At 42.6% G+C, this 18760-nt stretch overlaps 1 protein-coding gene across 1 annotated transcript in view; it reads left to right on the forward strand.

Moving 5' to 3' along the window:
• Positions 1–6673: 6673 nt before the first annotated feature.
• The window catches only part of DKK2 (dickkopf WNT signaling pathway inhibitor 2), a 44207-nt gene continuing 32120 nt past the window's right edge, over positions 6674–18760 (forward strand). Inside the window, exon 1 of the mRNA XM_040598097.1 lies at positions 6674–7305. Within this exon, the coding sequence (XP_040454031.1) occupies positions 7048–7305 (258 nt within the window). The 5' untranslated portion in view covers positions 6674–7047. The remainder of the gene's footprint in view (positions 7306–18760) is intronic.

Here is an 18760-nt window from a genome sequence, read left to right on the forward strand (position 1 = left end):
GTGCCGGCGGCTGCAGAAGGGGGTCACAGGGGTATTGCTGCGGCTTTCACCCGTCCTCTGGCGAGAGGGGAGGAGGAGGAGGAGCGGGCCAGCCTTCGGGGCAGAGGTCGCACCTACGGACTTCAATGGAAGCTCTGATGAGCCGCTCCCCTGATGCTAACATAGAAATACTGGCTGTGGAGAAGAGCTTGGCGGTGGCTGTAGGCTGCATTAGCACGGGGTCCCGCAGCCGACGCCCACCTGTCACGCTTTTGGGTATCGCGCCCCAGCCCACCCTCTGGGCGCCTTGCAGGGGCCACGGAGCACCCGGTGGAACAGCCGGGGTGAGGGGATCCCCGTGCCCTTTGTCCCCACCCCACAACGCATGCCTGCACTGTCTCGCCCTTGCACCGCAAGGGGAGGGTGGAAATTGGAGGGAGGTTTTGTTGTGAGCTGAATACTGAAAAAGGAAAGAAATGAACCCAAAATGCATCCCCATAGAGAGCTGAAGGACAGAGGGGAAGAAGGAGCTCCTTAAATATGCTTTTTAAAAAGAAAATGTTGCGTTGTTGAGCTGCAGGCTTAGCAAAACTAGGCATTGCTTGATAGCCCTGCTTATTTTTTTTTTCTTCCCCCCCCCCCCCCCCCGAAAATTAAGTAAAAGACAGAGTAGGCCCCAGGAACAATGGTAAGTGAGATTTGGCCATATCCAAGTTGTGAGAATTGCTGCAAGGGGCAATGGAAATTCTGTGCAGCTGGTGAACCTAAAAAATAATAACAGAAAACAGTACACCTCTGTGTTATACAATATCTTTCATACAACATGTATCCCAAAATGCTTAAGATAGAATTAAAAACAGATTTAATTTGAAGAACAGGTAATTTTGTTTATTTAACGGAAAGAAAAGCATAGGACATTAGACTGAACTAAAGCTGGTGTAAATCAAATACGGTTCAATTGAAGTCAAGTGGCTTAAAATATAGATGCTGTAAAATACACAAGGATTGTAATCTGGCCTATAATATTTTACATTTACAGTGTGTAGTTTTGGCCCTTTGGAGGAGGTCAGGTAAAGGCTTTCCCAATTTTCATTCTATTTCCTTTTTGTCCTTATATTGAATATATTATTTACTTGTGTTCCATTATTTCTAGTTTTTGTCTTGATTTCTGCTAGAATCTGCTTTTTCCAAAATTCCCTCTTTCAAAAAGTTTCAGAGGGAAAAGCAGGGAAAAAGGCAAAAGGAAAAAAGGTTGCTCCTCTTTTCCATGTCTATCTTGCCTCCCTAAAATCCTCCTCTCCCCCAAGAAAAATGAAAAAAGGTCTACAAGAAATTTAATCAAACTCCCTGGCAAAGAATGTAAGGGGGAGGTTCATATAGAAAAGCAGAAAGGTAGTAGAAAAGCAATTAAAATGTTGATATTTTTCAATGCAAATGCTAACAATTTTTTTTCTTTCTTTTTTATGTTTTTTTTTTTAATCTTGGCAAGAATAAGTAGTGAAACTGGAAAAATTCTACAAAACCTTTGTTTAGGGCCACTCTTTTTTTTTTTTTTCATTAAATTTATAAATAAGTTTAATTAAAAGAAACACCAAAACAATTGTAAAACAGAAATATGCATTTGGAAGACTTAAAATTCAAACTGTTCAGTGTGAATACCTGATTTAGAAATAGTACAAGCTTTACTCTGTGGTGTGTCTCCTCTCTATGGGTGCAAATAAGACAAAGAACCCCCCTACTTTTCTTACAGAAAGCACACCCATTTATCCTGAAAGAGATACAAATGTGTATTTCTGTATTGATATATATATTTTTTTTTAACATTCAATGTGAACTGAGTACTTGCAGCTCACTCATGTAGTTCTCTGTGCTTGCAGCTGGAGGTCTCACTGGTGTTTAATGAACGTTTGCCCTTTTGCCTGTCAGGCTTCCGTGACTGGGTTGTAACCTCCAGTAATCCTTCTGCCTACTGGAAATCTGCAGGAAGAATTAGCAGTTAAAGCTGAGCATGGGGATATTCAGACAATCTGCCTCCTAATTTGGGGCGTAAGTGCCACCTCTGGAGGATCCCAGGAAGATTCACGGTTATGTACGCAGTGGTCGGGAGCAGGTTTGGTCTCTGCAGTATGGTACGTGATGAGAGATTGCTAGTGACCATCCCATGGCATGTCCCACTGACTGGTTGTCGGGGTAATGCTTCTTTCTTTGTTCTGTATTTTTAGTTGCAAAATGTCGTTTGGGGCAAATGACTGCACTGCTCTGAAATGTTTGACTAACCACAGGCACACACACACAAAGTGTGAGGGCCCTAGCTTCTCCAAACTAGGCATCCAAGCTTAGTGGTGAACTTTGTGGTAAACTCTTTGCCTGATCTTCAGCAATGTGGCAGCCTGTGCTTAGTGCACTTCATGCACCACATGCAATTCATGCACCACAACTGCTGGGTTTTGTAGCTGGTTCCTCTGGTAGATCCCCCATGGCATTTAAACGTTTTAGATGCCCTCAATGTCTCTCAAAATCTAGGTTGTAGTGGCACAGTCATAACTCTGAAATGTAGAGATGCTTCTTGTATTTTTGCCTCCATACCATCTTATATGAGTAGATATTGTGAAGTAAATCTGTGTCTTTAAAGGACATAAAAGTTGCTGCAATGAGAAGCATACAAAATACACACCTAGGTTTGGAAGTCTGTATTTGACCAGCTTGAAGAACCCAAGTCATGGTCTGAACGCTAGTTAAAAGTGGAATACACACCCACACACCCACCCACCCCCAATACTAAATAGCTTGTTTCTCTACAAGTATATCTATATATCATGTTTTCATTAAAAAAAACCAAACCACAACAACCAACCAACCACCTCCTTCCCAATGTAGATTTAGTGTTCTGCCCATCTATTTCTGATTTCTTCCGTCTTGAGCAGCATGTTGGTCTGGCAGCAGCTGCCCTGCAGTGAAGTGGGTTGTTGCTTCCTCTGGAGACAACCCTATCAGGGTAGCGAAGCAAAACCTGTTTCCATTTCCTCAGAGATGCTGCAAAACTATCTTCCCTTCAGAGCAGTGAGGTACAAGGTAAGCCTTGCCCTGTTGGAAAGATACTCATTTCCATTCCTAGTAAATAACAATTAATGCCTGGAAACTTGGTTGAATCCAGCTGACTGATGACCTTCGTACTTAGCTGAATCTGGACTGACTTGAAAAAATGAGTTTGGATACCTCTTCTTAAACATCAGAAATGCTTTGAGCATTCCTCCCTAGTTTTTTCCAAATTTCTAGTGGTTATGAATATATGGGGACTTGGTTATTTACATCTAAGGAGTTGGAATGTGGCTTGATTTTTATATGTATTAATACAAGTAATAATTTTAATAAGGTATTAATAGGTATATATTTAACTAATTTAGACAGAGCCAACTTACAGTCTGGTCCTTTAGGTGCTGTGTGCCTCTCTTTAATACCACACATGTCCATTTATTTCAAGAAGGGCTGAATGATAGTCACATGAGGTCATCATGCTGTGTTTTTATTGTCATGGATTCTCTTTGCATGTCTCATCAGTTTATTTTGTCCTCTTTGTAATCTTCCCTTATTCAAGGCGACTCTGGTGGAGAATACTCCACCAATGAATTATTAATTTCTGTTCCTTCCTGGGTAAGAGAAACACAAGTGAAATAACATCCCAAAAAGTTGTAATTTGAGGGGGGTTGCAATTGCTGTCACCAAAGTTAACAAATCAGTTAATAGATTCAGAGCCCAGCTAAATATATCATAATTTCTGAGTTGTATCAAGCATTTTGGAGAAGGGGGCTGTTTGAAATGTGAATTAACACAACCTCCCATATATTTTGATCAATAGTACAGACCCACTTATAATTTTTTCAAATGTCTTAGGAATGAGAAAATGTCATTTTGCTTGTCCAGTTTTTGTGGTCATCTTGCAAAACCTGCTGACTTGATGTTTTTACAAATTTGGCACCATCCATGAAGCAGGACAGATCAGGGCTAAGGCTTTGTGGTGGCATATATGGAGAACACCAGGAAGAGAGATGTGAGTTGTAACTTAAGTGCAGTTTATTTGTCCCCAGCAAGAAAACACAATGTGACTAGGGCAGTCCATTATCATAGGAAGAGGAAATGCAGTATTAACTTGTTAGAAATCAGAGAGCTGTCATCAGTTTGTGTTTCTCCGCTTGATCCTACATGAATGGGTGGCTGGACTTCAGCCCTCCCGTGTTTGTGTGCGAGGCTGCATATGCACGTGTGTATGTACACCATGTATGTATGTCTGAGTGGATTGCTTGATTTTCTGTGGCTGTGATTACCCATTTTGTGTGTGTCTGGTGTTTATATGGCTCTCTGCCAACTTTCTATGAAATTATCTGTTAGACCTTTTCTTGTGGCCCTGACAGCTGTTTGCTTTTGGGTTTGGGAGGGGTGAAACACCAGGAGGGCTAGGTGACAAAAGTCAGGTCAAAAACAATCAAAAAGGATTGGCTTTTATCACTTTCTTGTGAAATTGAAAATTCCTTTCTGATCTTTTAGAAACATTTCCTTACAAATGTCTTCAGGAATAATCAGAGATGAAGACAGAAACGTAATTTTATTTTATTTAAGGCTGCACAAAGATGGAAGAAAGGAAGGCAAACTTTTTTTTTCTTCCATTCCTTACTCCTTGCAAAGCTAAATCCAGGAATTTTGATTCTGAACCTAATTGTCTGAAATCAACTGTTAATAAAACTGCTTCCAGCTTCAAAGCCAGTAAATGTGAGCTCATTTGAAGCCCAAGCCAGAGCAAAGGTCATGTTCTGTAGAACAATTTAAAATCAAATCTGGTATTGGGGGCTGATATGTCATTTCATTTGTTATTTTAAAAAATAAAATAAAAATCAGTAGTAATTGTCTAAAGTAAGAGATCATTAGATAAAGATTTAAAAAAATAAATCTGCCCTGTGAGATGGGATTAAATCCTCCCAAAGAATTCTAAGGTTTGAGCTGTGGAAAAAGCTGTAAATTAATCTACTCTTTGCAAGATGCTCTGTTTAATACAATACAAGCCCTAACATGAGAACACGTTGCTAGCAGTCACATGTCGATAGACAACATTTTATAAAACTTACCCAAGGTGGTGTGGTTCATGGAGTATTCCCTGCAGAGAGCAACTAAGACCCCAGGACGGCTTCTGCTGACTGAGTGGGAGTAGAAACACTGGAGGCCAGGCGTGCCCAGCTTCTTGCCTTAGCAACTTCCTTTTCCGTGGCTGTTAATTCAGAAGAAATGAAATTTCAGGTGTGCATTTCTTCTTCACTCCTTCTGCCACGTAAAGAGGTAGCGTAACTGGAAAGGATAACTGGTGAGATGCTTAGAGGAGGGACCCCTTGGGAGAGGTGGTAAACGTGAAAATTCTCTGTACTGTTCCCAGCCAAGGTAGCGTTCGTACATGAACCTGTGGGACAGCAAGAGGGCTGCTCCTCTCACCATCTTTTTTTCCCTCCACCCCACTTTCACATATTCAGGGGAAAGACAAGGGCTTGTAGCTGCACAGTACACAAGTGCCCCATAGTGATGTTCTCTGCACTAAATCTTTTGCAGGTAACAGGGAAAAGGAAAGAGCTGGGTTTACTCCAGTTCTGCTAATTTTGTGCTCCGCGTGCCTGTTTTTTCTCCGTGTACCTTTCCTTTTCTGAAACACAGTGTTCTGGCGCTGCGGCAGGGAGCTGCAAGTGCCTTGGAGCGTGTGGGTGTAGTTATTAGCACCTGGATGTTTTTGAGCGATCAGATGCGTGTGCACGTCAAGGACACGGAGCAGGTGGCTGCACAGTAAGTCTCTGAGGTGGGCAGTGGCACTGCGGTACTAGAGGTGTTACGTTTAGGAGTAGCGCGGTGCGTTAGTGGCTGGACGTGCCCTTTACCTGGGCAGCGGACTGCAGGCGCGGCTGCCAGATTTGGCAGGTTTGCGCCAGCCCCTTACTCGTACCGCAGGCAGGAGTAACGCGCTCCGCGCCTCTGAGCATTTCGGGGAGCCGGAGCAACTCCACCCCCTGCTCCGGGGGGCAGCGCCGTGTGGGGAGCCGGCCGGCACCCCCACCTCGGGGCTGGATGCCGGCGCCGTGCGCCCCGGGCCGGAGGGACGGGGAACCCCCCGGGCCGGGGGTGGGACTGCCGGGGGGACGCTGCGGGAGGGGGCGAAAGTGGCTGCGCGGCGCGTCCCTCCGCTGGGCTGGGGCGAGGGGACACCCGCCGGCGGCTGTAATAATAAGGGGGGCAGCGAGAGCCTGCCGGGGACCCCTGAGTGCCCGCCGAGGGTCTGCCCCTCGGCCCCGGCGCCCCCGTGGCGGGTGGGGGCCAGCCCCGGGTCCCTGCTCTGCCCGCCCCGCCGGAGCCCCCGGCCCCGCACCGGGCGGGAGGAGGAGGAGGAGAGCGGGCGCTTTCACTCCTGCTGGCTGCAGAGGCTGAAGCAAAAGACAGAAAAAGAAGGAGGAGGGGAATAAAAAGTCAAGAGAGGGGGAGAGAGAGTGAGAGAAAACTAAGCCCAGCTTTTGCCGGTGCTGCTTGGATTGGATCTGGTTTGAGTTTCCTCTCTGCTGGCTTGTGCGGCGGGAGAGGAGGAGTGGGGGGAAGGAACTCCGCGCTCCCTCCCTCACTCCCTCCCTCCCTCACTCCCTCCCTCACTCTTCCTCTGAAGCTCAAGCAAACGCGCTGGTGGGGAGCTGCCCTGGGTGCAGTTGCCTCGTAGCTTATTGCTCTCAGTTATTAAAGAACCGCCTGGACTTCTCGAGGACCTGGAGGAAAAAGCCATCGCTTCACAGACCCGATAGTTGCTCAGTGCCTATAGACTTGACACATCTTTTTCCTAGGAGATTCTTTTTTAAATTATTTTTCTCCCGTGTCTCTCAGAACAGCAGTTCCTTGAGTGTGTGGCATTGAAATCCGTTGCTTCGTTAACAACTTTGGGAGATACTTTTCAAAACTTTCCCCCCCCCCCCCTTTTGTTTTCTTTGCCTTAAAAAAAAAAAAAAAAAAAAAAAAAAAAAAAAAAAAAAAAAGCTAATCCTATTGGGGGGAGGGGAGATGATCGTGCTGATGTGGAATAAGTGCTCCTGCTGTCTCCTCTTACTAGCCGCGGTCCTGATCGTGGAGAGCTCCCAGCTAGACAGCTCCAGCTCCAAGGTGAACTCCATCAAGTCTACCCTGATGGGGGAGGCTCCAACTCAGGCAACCAACAGATCTGCAGGCATCCACCAGGGACTGACGCTTTCTAGCAGTAAGAAGGGCAAAATGCTAGAGCAGATGGGAAAACCTCCCAAGCACTATCACCGGCAAGGAGAGGTAGGACATCGCTTCATTGCTCGAGTGTCTGTCCGTCTGCGTGCTATATGCAAATAATTGCTAGTCTTGCCCTCACATTGTTTTCAGCACTTTGCAGTGTTTAATTAATTAATTTACTTCATTGGGATTGTCTGGGACAATATCATCTCATAATTGGTGTTAAGAACTGCGCGAATGGGAGTTGGAAGGTTTTAAACCTTTCATTTTTCTCTATCGGATGAATACCTGATGGAAGAAAGAGTAACCGAAAATACTGTAATCTTCAGCATTTCTCTGACTCCTTCAAAGGGCTGCTAGAAGTAAAGGAAGACATTTCTTGTTATTCTTAGACACTAAGTGAACTGAATTTCAATAGGTGAGGAAAATTTGAGCGTGAAGCGAAAACTGTGTTTACGGCAGTGAAACAAGATTGGTTTTAAAAGTCACACCTAGAAAGTTGATCTCTGTTGTCTTTCTCCACGGTGAGAATAAAATACTGTCCCAGTGGTATAGTTTAAGGCACATTCATTTGCTTAATATGACAGAAAATAAGTTCCTTGTCCAGAATATGCTCCAGTGGTTGTGGAAGTTATGTTTGGTTATGTCTAGTTGAGATAAGCAGGGAGTAACAGCCCTGAATTTGAAGTTTGAATGTTAGGAAGAAAGAAAAGATTATAGAAACTTTATGAAAAAAAGACCCTGAGTTGTATATGCAGTCATCTTTCCTCTCTACTCTGCTTGGAATCTTGGAAGTCTGATAGAACATTATCTTTGTTCAACTATCTTTGCGGTAAACTCTAAAGCAGCATTTTAAGCCAACAGTTCTCTACTACCTTATCAAGTCTCAACTTGGATGGTATGAATGTTGCACATTGTGGTGTTGAAGGATGTAGTCTTCAGAAAGTACAGATTTTATACTACTGGGTATTATTAGTACCTCCAAATACAGCTGCTTTTCATAAGCAAGAAACAGTGTAGCAGCAAGGGAGCTGCCAACAGCACTAAAAAGGCAAAACACTCAACGCCTGAAGTGTCTGTATCTTGCCTACGTTTTCCTTAAGGCAGCAGAGAAGCTGCAAATGAGTGAAAGGTAATCCACTACATTTGCTAAAGTCTGTCACATCAGCTTCCTAATAATTGAATGTTATCATTTGGGTTTGTGTGCAGGCATAACAACAGTGGTGGTAGTTTTGGGTTTTGCGTGTGAGAAATTTGTTTTTAATCTGCTCCAAGCTTTCTTTCCCTAGCCACTCAATTGTTGTATAATTTACCCAGAATCTGGTTGCCTCTCCTTACCTCTGAGCAGTTTAGTACCAGATGCTGTGCTGAAGTTTCATATTACTGAAGTACTGTGCTCTTTTCTAGTGCACGTTGCAATAATTCCTATGTTAAATCACCTTGAGGAAATACAGGAGCATGGGACCATTTCTTATGTGTTCTCCCTGGGCTTTCTTTTGTTTTCTGTGTATTCACAAAAAACCAATATATAAGACCTATCTTCCTCCTGAGTGTTATCTCTGCCTCATGAGTTTCAGTGTGGGTTCTTGTGGGGCTGCGCTGTACAGCCCCAAACACAATATATAATTTTTGCCTCTTGGGGAAGTCTTGCTGCCTTTCCCTAAGTGCAACATCTTTAGCACTTCAATGTGTATTCAGCACAATGTTGAGAATGATTGATTATAATTCACCCAGTTCCTGGAAAACAGGTTGCACTGCCCACCAGTCGTACTTGCAAGATTTGCCCCTTGCCAACCTGGATTTTTTGCTGGGGACTTCTAGTTACTGGCATGAACTCACAAGGTACACTGCAAGTCAGAGACAACACTGTAAGTATCTGTAATGGTAAAAGAGGTGGCGTGCATGTTAAGGTGTCCAGTTTGTAGCACAAGCAAAGACCCCTGGAGAATCAGCGACTTTGCCTCTCAGGGAGCAAAGCCTGACCTCCCGTCAAGGGCTGTCAGTGCTGGTTCCACCCTCCCTGGGACTCCGTCCCTGGCTTCTGCACAGTCTCATGCAGATATAGTCCACGTAAATGTTTTCAGCCATCTGCCTGAAGCAACACAATTAACACAGAACTACAATAAAAAGAAGAAAAGAAAGGAAGAGAATAGAAAGACAAACAAAAAAACCCCTTTTGTGATAATTCTTTATCTTTAGTAATACTTCCAGTTACGGGGTTGGTAAGCTGCTGCATTTTTTAATAGCAGTGTCACACATCTCAACTAATTAAGACATGAAATTTTCATAATTTTGTTTTAAAGTATCCTCATATTAAGTTAGTACTTGATTTGGTTAGATTATGGGACTTTGTGCTGAAGTTTTGCATGCTGTTTGCTAAAAGAACAGGTTTATGCTTTTCTTCCTAAAACAATCTATTGCATTAGTTGAATTTATAATGTGTCAGAAGTGGGAGTACCTTTTATATCTTGGTAACATTAAATGGTGAGCTCAGCGTCTTGTTTACAACTAGGAAATAGTCTTAGTAGGGACCAAGGATATGCAGCTTAAAAGAAAATTAATAGAATTTTGCTGTATCAGCTCTGAGCTGTGCGTTCAAGTCTCTGCAGATATCTGTAGTGGAAATCAGAGGGCTCTCTCTAAAACTGATGAAAACTCCATCAGCCAGCAACCTATTTGCTTATTCAGCATGGTAAACTAATGCACTTTCAGAACATTTCTCTAACTTGTTAATGTAAGAGTTTCAATTATGTTAATTCTCAGGACTAGGAGCAACTTGGGAGTCTTTAATCAGCAATAAATCATAAGATACAATAGTTCATGGCTTATCTAGAGTGCTGATATATTTCAGCTGGTAGTGTCAGTGCTTCTGCCCAGAAAGAGAAGGTCCAGCACTCCTTCATCAGGCAAAGTTCCAGTTCAAATTAATGAAAATACTCACAGGAGCAAAGCAAGCTGATCCCGCTTGCTGGAGGGACTGGCAGAGAAAATGTGGATTTTAGCAAGACTTGCATTTTTATGTCTTTCTGAGGAATATTATATATTTTCTGTTCTTACTCCCTTTACTACCTTGGATCAGTAGAGAATAGAAGCACTGACAGGCTAAATCAGTGAGATTTCACTGTCTTCGCTGTTCTTCACAGTCACTCCTGTTTTCTCCTTTCTGCAAACCGTTAATGTTCTCCCAATTTCACAGAGAATTGGAAAGTACCTACAGCATTTGCACACGGGAAAAATATGCTCTGAAATAGGAGTGTGCAGTGCATGTTAGACTGGGTTACTTTTTTTGGGGGGGGCAGTACTATATAGTGTCTGCCATCAATTTCCTTTCAAAACTTGATTTAGAGAAATGGCTTCTAGGAACAGCTAACACTTCAGTACTGTAGCCACTCTGGGAAATTGTTCTGGATATATAATCTTTCTAGATAAATATGATACGGTAAATAGAATCATATATGAAAAAGGACAGATTAGCAATGATGGTGGCTTAGATTTTCTGCACGTTGGCTACAGCTTCCATTGTGTTAGGGCAAGCTCTTCCGTGTGAGTGCTCTTGCTCAACTATAGAGATGCAATTTGAAATGTAAAATCCCACGTACCGTAGCTGTGAGTGAAAGGCATAGCCATTCCATAAATTCCTGAATGATGGCTCTGTAGCATCTTTAATTCACTTCACCATCTTTTTGACTGCTTGCCTCTGGATTATAGTCCCCTCTCCTATCTGAGGCTTGTCTCCTTCATCAGTGCTAGGGTCTGCATTCCTTCACAGTCAACCACCTTTAATGATCTCGTAGGCTGAGACCTACCAAACGTTATTTCTAGCCGTTTTCATTCTTTAATCCATGGGCGATATTATCTTCTGCCCTTTCCAAGTCCTGGCCACAAGCCATTGTTTCAGCTCTTTCCCCAGCAAGATGTGTCTCTTGTTCCCTTTGCTGCTGCATAGCTAGTTGAGTTTGTGCTTCCCACTGGGACTGTCCCTCCCACTTCCCCCACATGCACGAAGGGCGCAGCAGCGATGAAGGGAAGAGCTGGGACAGCCAAGAGAGGGGACCGGCACAACTGTGGGGCTGAGTAAGAAATGAAGTCTGGAAAAGGGAGAGAGGAGTGAAAAGCTGGGACAAGTTTTAGCACTGCAGAGGCACAATAGACAGATCTCAGATAAATCTTTCTATTCCAAATGTACTCTGTTTAAAATGTACTTTTTTTTGTTTAAACTCTATCGCAGCTTGAGCTAAGAGGCTTGAGACCACAGAAGCCAAACTAAAAAGGCATTAATCCAAATGGCTAAGTTGACACTGATCTCATACCTATCATCGCATGGACATACATGTGTTTCTTGAACAGGACGTAGTTACCCACAAGGACTTGCTAGAAAATGCTTGGATGATGCTTTGTAGCAAGTAAAACAGCATGAGATGTAGTAATTGACTGCAGTGCCCTGAGAATGTTACAATAAAATGTACCAAAGACACCAAAAATGTAAACCACAATATCTTAAATAGCTAGCAACCAAGACAGTATAAATTATTTCTCCATGGAATTAAAAATAAATTAATTACAATACCTAGACATTACATCCAGAAACAGCTTGCTTTTTTTTTTTTTTTTTTTTTAATACTACTAATAAAAAACCAACAGAATTGCTAAATCTGCAGAGGTCACCAGAGAATGTGTTCTTTGCTCTTGCTGTTTGCTGTTAGGAATCTGGGAGGCATACTGGTTTACTGGCAGCAGTCTTGCTAAATAGCCGAGTGGCTTGTCTCTTGATTGCAAAAATGGGATGCAGAGTATTATCTCCTTCCTGGGTCATGCTTCATGTCCCCTTCAATTTGTTGTTATTATTTGACTTCTTCATATAGAGCAAAACCTCCTATAAAGTGGCTTTACTACAACTATTTCCTATTAATGTTGCACCAATGCCTAGAAAAGTTCCAGGACCTTAATGTGCTATTGGGTGTGCAAATACTTAGGAAGAGTCAGTCTGGAGAGTCTGTCAGAGTCTAAGGACAGCACAAAAGATGATGAAGAATGATTACATTTTGCCCTCAGAAGAATGAGTCTGATTAACTCATTATGTTTGATTAACTGATGTTTTGCAGATGCAAATACAGCACAAGTTTAATTTTGATTTTAATTATCTCAACACCGGACGTATCTTGCAAGCACTTCATATCTCATGGTTTGTCAGTTGAGCCTTTGGTCCTTTTACAGTTGTACTTACAAATGCCTCACCCTGGAAATGTCGTTTAGGAGGAATTTAACTCTGCAAAGGAGGAGTCTCATGAAGCTCACGCTTCTGTTTGTTTCTTGAGTATTGCTTTCCTCTTCGGGTTTTGCGTATCTGAGGTTTTTTAAAGTATATCCAAACAAGTTTTATATGTATGTAAAAGTGTCAATTTGGACAACACCTTCAAAGCAGAAACCTTCCCTTCCTGCCTGGGCTTGCCAAGCTCATGCTACCCCTACATTTACACACTGGTTGTGGCTGGCAAAAGTCAGGGTGTAGTGGGCTGGACTTGGAGGCAGCAGCCCCCACTTGGCTCCATCCTCGGCACATGGCTTGTCACCACGTCCTGCTCCTGGGGAGCTTCGTGTTGGTGTCAGCACTGCAGTTGTTAGACATCCGATTTGAGGAGCTGAAGTTTGTATGTTACTGCAGAAATGGGGAAGAAAACCAGAAGCTGCCTCTGCTTTTCCTGAATCAGTAAAACTAGGTGTATTTTAGATATTTTTAAAATATTTATTTTTTTTCTTTTAGAACTGAGGATAATTCTTTGGGTATCCTTGTTTTACAGTGTTATGTTCTAGGCTGTGTTTCTGGTACTTTTAGGTTGAAAACAGCTTCTATGAGCTTCATATTCATGGATGTGAAAGGCCCATACAAAAGCTAGGAAGATCAGAAGGTTTGTTTTGTTACTTTTTAAAAATTAATTTTTCCTGCAAAAGTTTTTATTTCTACTAGAGAACACGAATATTAATCTCTTCTTTTTTGATCAGTTATAGGATGTATGTGTCCCCAAAGGTTGCTTTTCTTCACTATAATTTTCCCCTTTCTGATTGAAAGGCAATCAATGGAAAATTTCATGAACACAAAGCAATTTTCAAATTGCAATGAAATGCAAAAATAAGTGAATTTGTGATACTTCCAAGCTCATTGCAGAATCCTTTGTTCAAGAATGAGCTACAGAAAGTAGTGTTTTAGAGAGAGAGATGGCATAGAAGGATACATATGTTCATACTAAATGGCCAAAGCACAGCGATTTTCAAATAAAATAATGAGTTTTGTTCATCTCAGTTACAGTATTGATGGGATCAGCCCTAATCCCATCTATGATTTATACAGTTGTGTTCACACAAACAGAACTTGAGTTATGAAAATTAACGGATGTGAACACAGTGGGGATGGGGAGTTCACTCATTTAGCAGCTATTTTGTTCTTAGTAAAGGAAAGACCAGGGCAACGCTACAAAAAAGAAAATCAAGTTTAAGAGTTGTTGGATTTTTTCCTCCTCAAAGTGCATAAGCACACAGTTCAGCCTCTTGGGACTTTCTTAAAGCTAAGCTTTGATATGATTGAATTTTCATATGCACAGTAATGAATCTTGGAGACATGCATGTTGCACATATGTAGCGCAAATGGCACTGGTTTAGCATTTTTAGCAGTTAGCGAAGGTGGACTGTTCTGCACATGCTTGGGAATGAGGTGTTGCTTCACTCTGGAAGCCCTCTGCCTCATTCTCTGTGCATCATGTAAGTGTGAATCAGGCTGTGCATGCTTTTAAAAGTGTATTTATCGGTCCAGTGAATGAGCAGACAGGGTTCAGTTCTACGCATTTTGGCAGCTTGCGTTGAGTAGAAGCAGTGACTTGCTGTCAGTGTGATCTCTTCCCTGCAAGTCTGAAATGCCTAAAGCGGAGATCTCTTAAAAGGAATTGCAAACGGAGTATGTTTATGTTGTAGCAGGAAACTTTTATTCTTGGAATCTCATTCTTAGCTAGAATGGCATCAGGGAAAGTAATGCATCTGATGGGGATGATGCTCCTTTATTTTTCCTTTTGCACAGAGCAGGGTAGTTTCCAGAATTTTTTCTTTTGCTATGTGTTCTTACAGGAAGTGGTGCACCTCTTCTTGACAGCCTGCAAAGGTCCTAAAGCTGGACATTTTGCTGTAAAACAAGGTCTCTGGAAGCCAAGGAGAGAACCGTATGTAAAACCACTGACAGAAATACAAAATGCTAGTTAAATTAATTCTCAGAAGTATCAGAAAAATTTAGACTGTGTAAAAAAAAAAATAGAAAAAAAGGTACTGACAGATATGCTACCATCTTGTATTTACCCTCTTTTGCTTCTGTATGACTTTCTCCCCTTCTTTTAGTATTTTTTTTTTTTTACAGCAAAAATCTAGTGTTTCATGAAGTACAGCCACGGTACTCTAGATGGCCAGTCAAGTGTTCATGTCAGCTCAAAAGAAGCCATAGAAATCTAGGTCCTGTGTTTAACTGGGGCTTGGGTCCCATCTCAAATAGCTTGTTTGCTGAAGTCACTACTGAAAATAGATTTTGGGCTTCCCAATGCTGCAAGTTCTAAGGAGGACTGCACCTGCACCCACTCTTACAGCTAGATTTGCTGGCGTGCCTGAGTGCTTTCCCTGATTTTCTTACCGTGGGTGTGTCCGTATGGACCGTAACACAGAGATGCTTTGGCTGATATGGTCTCTATTCAGGGTGAGTTTTTATAGAGCATGGGTTTAAAGGAGGAAAAACCTCTGTCCAATATGATGTAGAGATGCAAGCAAGAGATTGTGTTGGGGAGCCTTGGGCTTGGCAGAGAGTTTGCCTTCACAGTGTGTCTTCGGTAGCAGCTGAGTGAAAAACGGCCAAATGAAGCTTCTGTTGGTCTGACCTGGCAGGGCTAGCACAGGCTGCAGAACGTGCCGTATTTCTTTGTTCCTTTGCTTTCATCTTGAAAACGAGAGAGCAGAGCCTGCCTACCATCCAGTTCATTGTGAATTTCCTGGGAGACTCAGGATCTTAAAAGAGAAAAGTTTTTGTTTCTATCTTGTGGAGCATTGGGTTGTCCAGGATACAGAGTCAGATCTGTGGATCTCCTACTTCTCCTCTGGTAGGAGGAGTAATGAGGTGGATACTTACTTTCTTTTTCAAACATCATCTCCCCTGTCATTCTTCAGGCAGGAGGGAAGAAGAGAGGAGATGTCAAATGACCATTTCCTCCTTCAGAGGTAGACAGGACAACGGCATTCCATACCAAAGAAGGAGTTACAAATTGTGATTAAATAGTTAATGTACAGCTTTCACATAGAGAGAGAGCATATGGTGGGTTACATGAAGGGATAATCATAATGGAAGAAGCAGAAGGGAAGAAAAAGCTGGCTACCATCCTGTGCTTGCATCAGGGAACGGGGTGACCATTTGGCAGGCTAGAGCAGGTGGCATGGCTGGTATGTTCTCTGATGATAAATTCATGGGCATTTACAGAGATAAACAGCGTGGTGTCATTAGTCTTCTCTTTGTGGGGGCATTATCTCATTAACTCCCTGGGGTGATGGGAGCCACCAAGTAGATGTGAAGACTGTTTCCTTTATTTAGCATAGCCTGAAAGTTTTACCAGACTTGTCATTCTTAAATTTCAGTTTGCCATCCACTCAGGTAGCAATAATTATACCATCTGACCCACGTAACCAACCACATGCCCTAATGTGTGAGCTGAACACTATGGGGTTGCCCAGCAAGACTGCAAGTTGTTCCTACAGACTGACTCAGTTCCTATTACTCCCCAAAAAGCTACATTTGAAATGTATATAATTCATAACCACATAATTCAACCAACTCGTGTGGTGGGGAGAGAAAGTGGGTGTGGGTCAGAACTGAAGAATGGAAATCCTGGGAGCTGTGGAAGGACTGGGAAACCAGGGGGTTGCCACACCTTTGCCAGGGTGGAGCCAAGTTTTGATGCTGTCTTGTGTGTCATCATTAGGGTTAATGAGGAAAACTGCCTATCAAAACTTAGGCTTAAAAGTCTACTTTATATTTTGATGGAGGGGCTAAACTGCTTAGCTGCATAAATTGTCTGAATTGTAGTTGTTTGAATAAATAGAGGGTTTTTGAAATGCTGTTCAGGAATGCTTGCAATCTTCTGTGCTTGGTTTTGTCGCTGTTGCTATCTTACAGACATCCCACTCCTCGCCAAGGAAATGGCTTTTTAACAAGAAGAATCCTCTGGAAATTACTTTCTGAGGGGGTCCTTGCCACAGCAGCTGCAACAAATTGCAACTGAAATTCAGTTCCAATTGTTTTTTATTACTAAAAGGATAAGTGACCAAGTGAATACTTGTATTATAGCTTCACGACAATTTATTAAGTATCAAATTGTAGTGTGTGGTGGTGTCTAACCAGAAGATTAAGGTTTTCTCCATGGAGGGAAATTTCTCTCAGACTTTGTACCAGTGCTTACGCTGAAAGAGGCTGCGGAGGTCTTGCCGATCCCAAACTGTCCTGTGGTTAGGCCAGATTAAAGGTTTCCTTCCACGGAACCTTCCACTGAGCCAGTGATGTCAGTGCAAGCAGTGTACAACCAGCACGAGGCAGCCCAAAAGAGAATTCACGGCACTGCAGTCCAGTGTGTGCTGATCCACTCCCCACTGTGTAAACAAGTCCCTGGGGGACATTTTCTGAGCAAGCCAGTTTTGAGTAGCAGCATAGCTCTAGCATAGTTCAGATTATGTTAATTAGGAAGCATTACTACGTGATTTTCCACATAAGCAACATGGAGTCCAGGGAGGTCAAGGAAGGATGGAGTAAAAACTTTGGATGGTACAGACTGCTTCCTTGTGTCTTTGAGCAGGGTTTGCTAGCTGGAAAGGAGTCACAGGTCCACTTGCCTTCCCCTCAGCCTCCCTGCTCCAACTTCAGGGTCATAAAGGTGGATGAAGGACTCTAGAGAAGCGACTAGCAGGGGAAAGAAGATGCATCTTTTATTACATGGGAATAGGAGGTTCTACATTTTGGTATTGCACAAATATATAAAATGTATTAGTGCAAAATTTTCTAAGGACTTCAGAGGTAGGAACTCAGACTTTCTTAGCCTATATTTATATGCATAAGAAAATCTTGGTTTAAGTATTACCTAAACAACAGTGATAGAGATAAATCATAAATCAAAATGCATTAATATTATTTTTGAAAATGCAAGAGCTTTTTTTATCTTTGCATTTCAATAGAGGTATAGAAGAAACAGCTGGCTAGAGCACTGAAATGGGACAGTTATCAGGTGGTTGGAAGAATGAGTTTGAAAGTCAAAGTTTCATGTTCAGCTTTTCCCTGCTTGCTTTCCTGGTTTGCCAAACAGGGAAACACATATTTGGCCCTGTGCTTGACAGGAATTTTGGATGGCTTTATTAAAAAACATTTGTAAAATGTTTAAAGACCTTCATGCATGGAGAAGCCTGATAGGCAGAAGATGTTAATTTGAAATGTAATGTCAGTTACTGGTGCACTTCAATGGATTCAGGTTATGCAGGGTTTAAATACCAGACAGCAAAACTAGAGGCACTCTTTAGTCCCTGGGAAAGCAGATTTTCTGATGAGCTTCACGGGTCAGGTTCCCTCCTTCCCCAGGCACGCTGGCCTTACTGTCACTGCTGTAGGTTTGGGATTTTGGTTTTGTTTTGTTCATTACAGTTGCAAGGATGGTGCCTTTTCTTAAAGACTGTCCTCTTAAGTTATCAGTGAAAGATAGATAAGAGAATCTTTATTACAGGCACACATGTGCACCGCAGGTGTGAAGGGAGCTCTTAAACTGTTTATGAGCGCACAAAGCCCCACGAACAAAGCAGGCAAAAAAGAATGTTGTCATTTTAAGGAAAAATATGTTTTAAGGCCCTGTTAAAAATAAAGCCAAAAAGGAATAGCGAATGGGCTGCAGATTGTGTAACAAGGATTAGCACTGTGAAAATCTTTAATTTTTCTGAACAGGTATGTACCACAGACAGGGCCAGCGAGCCCAGATGCCACTTGACACTTGCAGAGCTATCCACTTTCAGGCTTTTGTCTCAGTGAGTTACCCACGACGCCCCCACCCCCCACCCCTGCAATAGGAACAAATGGACAAAGAGTAGGACAGCACTGTGTTGGCTCTGTTCTAAAGGTTTTAGATGAATAGAAGTCAATGCATAGATTGTATGAACAGGTATGATAGTGGGGCGCGAGTTCTAGGTCTGGGGTGCAGTTGTCACTCTTGAATGTGGTGGGGCTAAAGTCTATTTTACAGCTAAAAGGTCAGAACAGAAGGGTCAAGGATGGGAAAATGGGAGAAAACCCGTTATCTTCTATAGCAGCCATATGATGATATCTTCACTTGTTCAGGAACAGCTTTCAGATCCACTGAGGGGAACGTCCCTAATGGTGGTGACAATTCAGTACTGAAAGAAGTGATGTAACTCAACTCCCCTCCAGCACTGTTTCCCAGCAGATGCACCAAAAAAATGTGGCCACAGATGC

The sequence above is a fragment of the Falco naumanni genome, chromosome 1 (assembly GCF_017639655.2).
Source record: "Falco naumanni isolate bFalNau1 chromosome 1, bFalNau1.pat, whole genome shotgun sequence".
NCBI lineage: Eukaryota > Metazoa > Chordata > Aves > Falconiformes > Falconidae > Falco > Falco naumanni.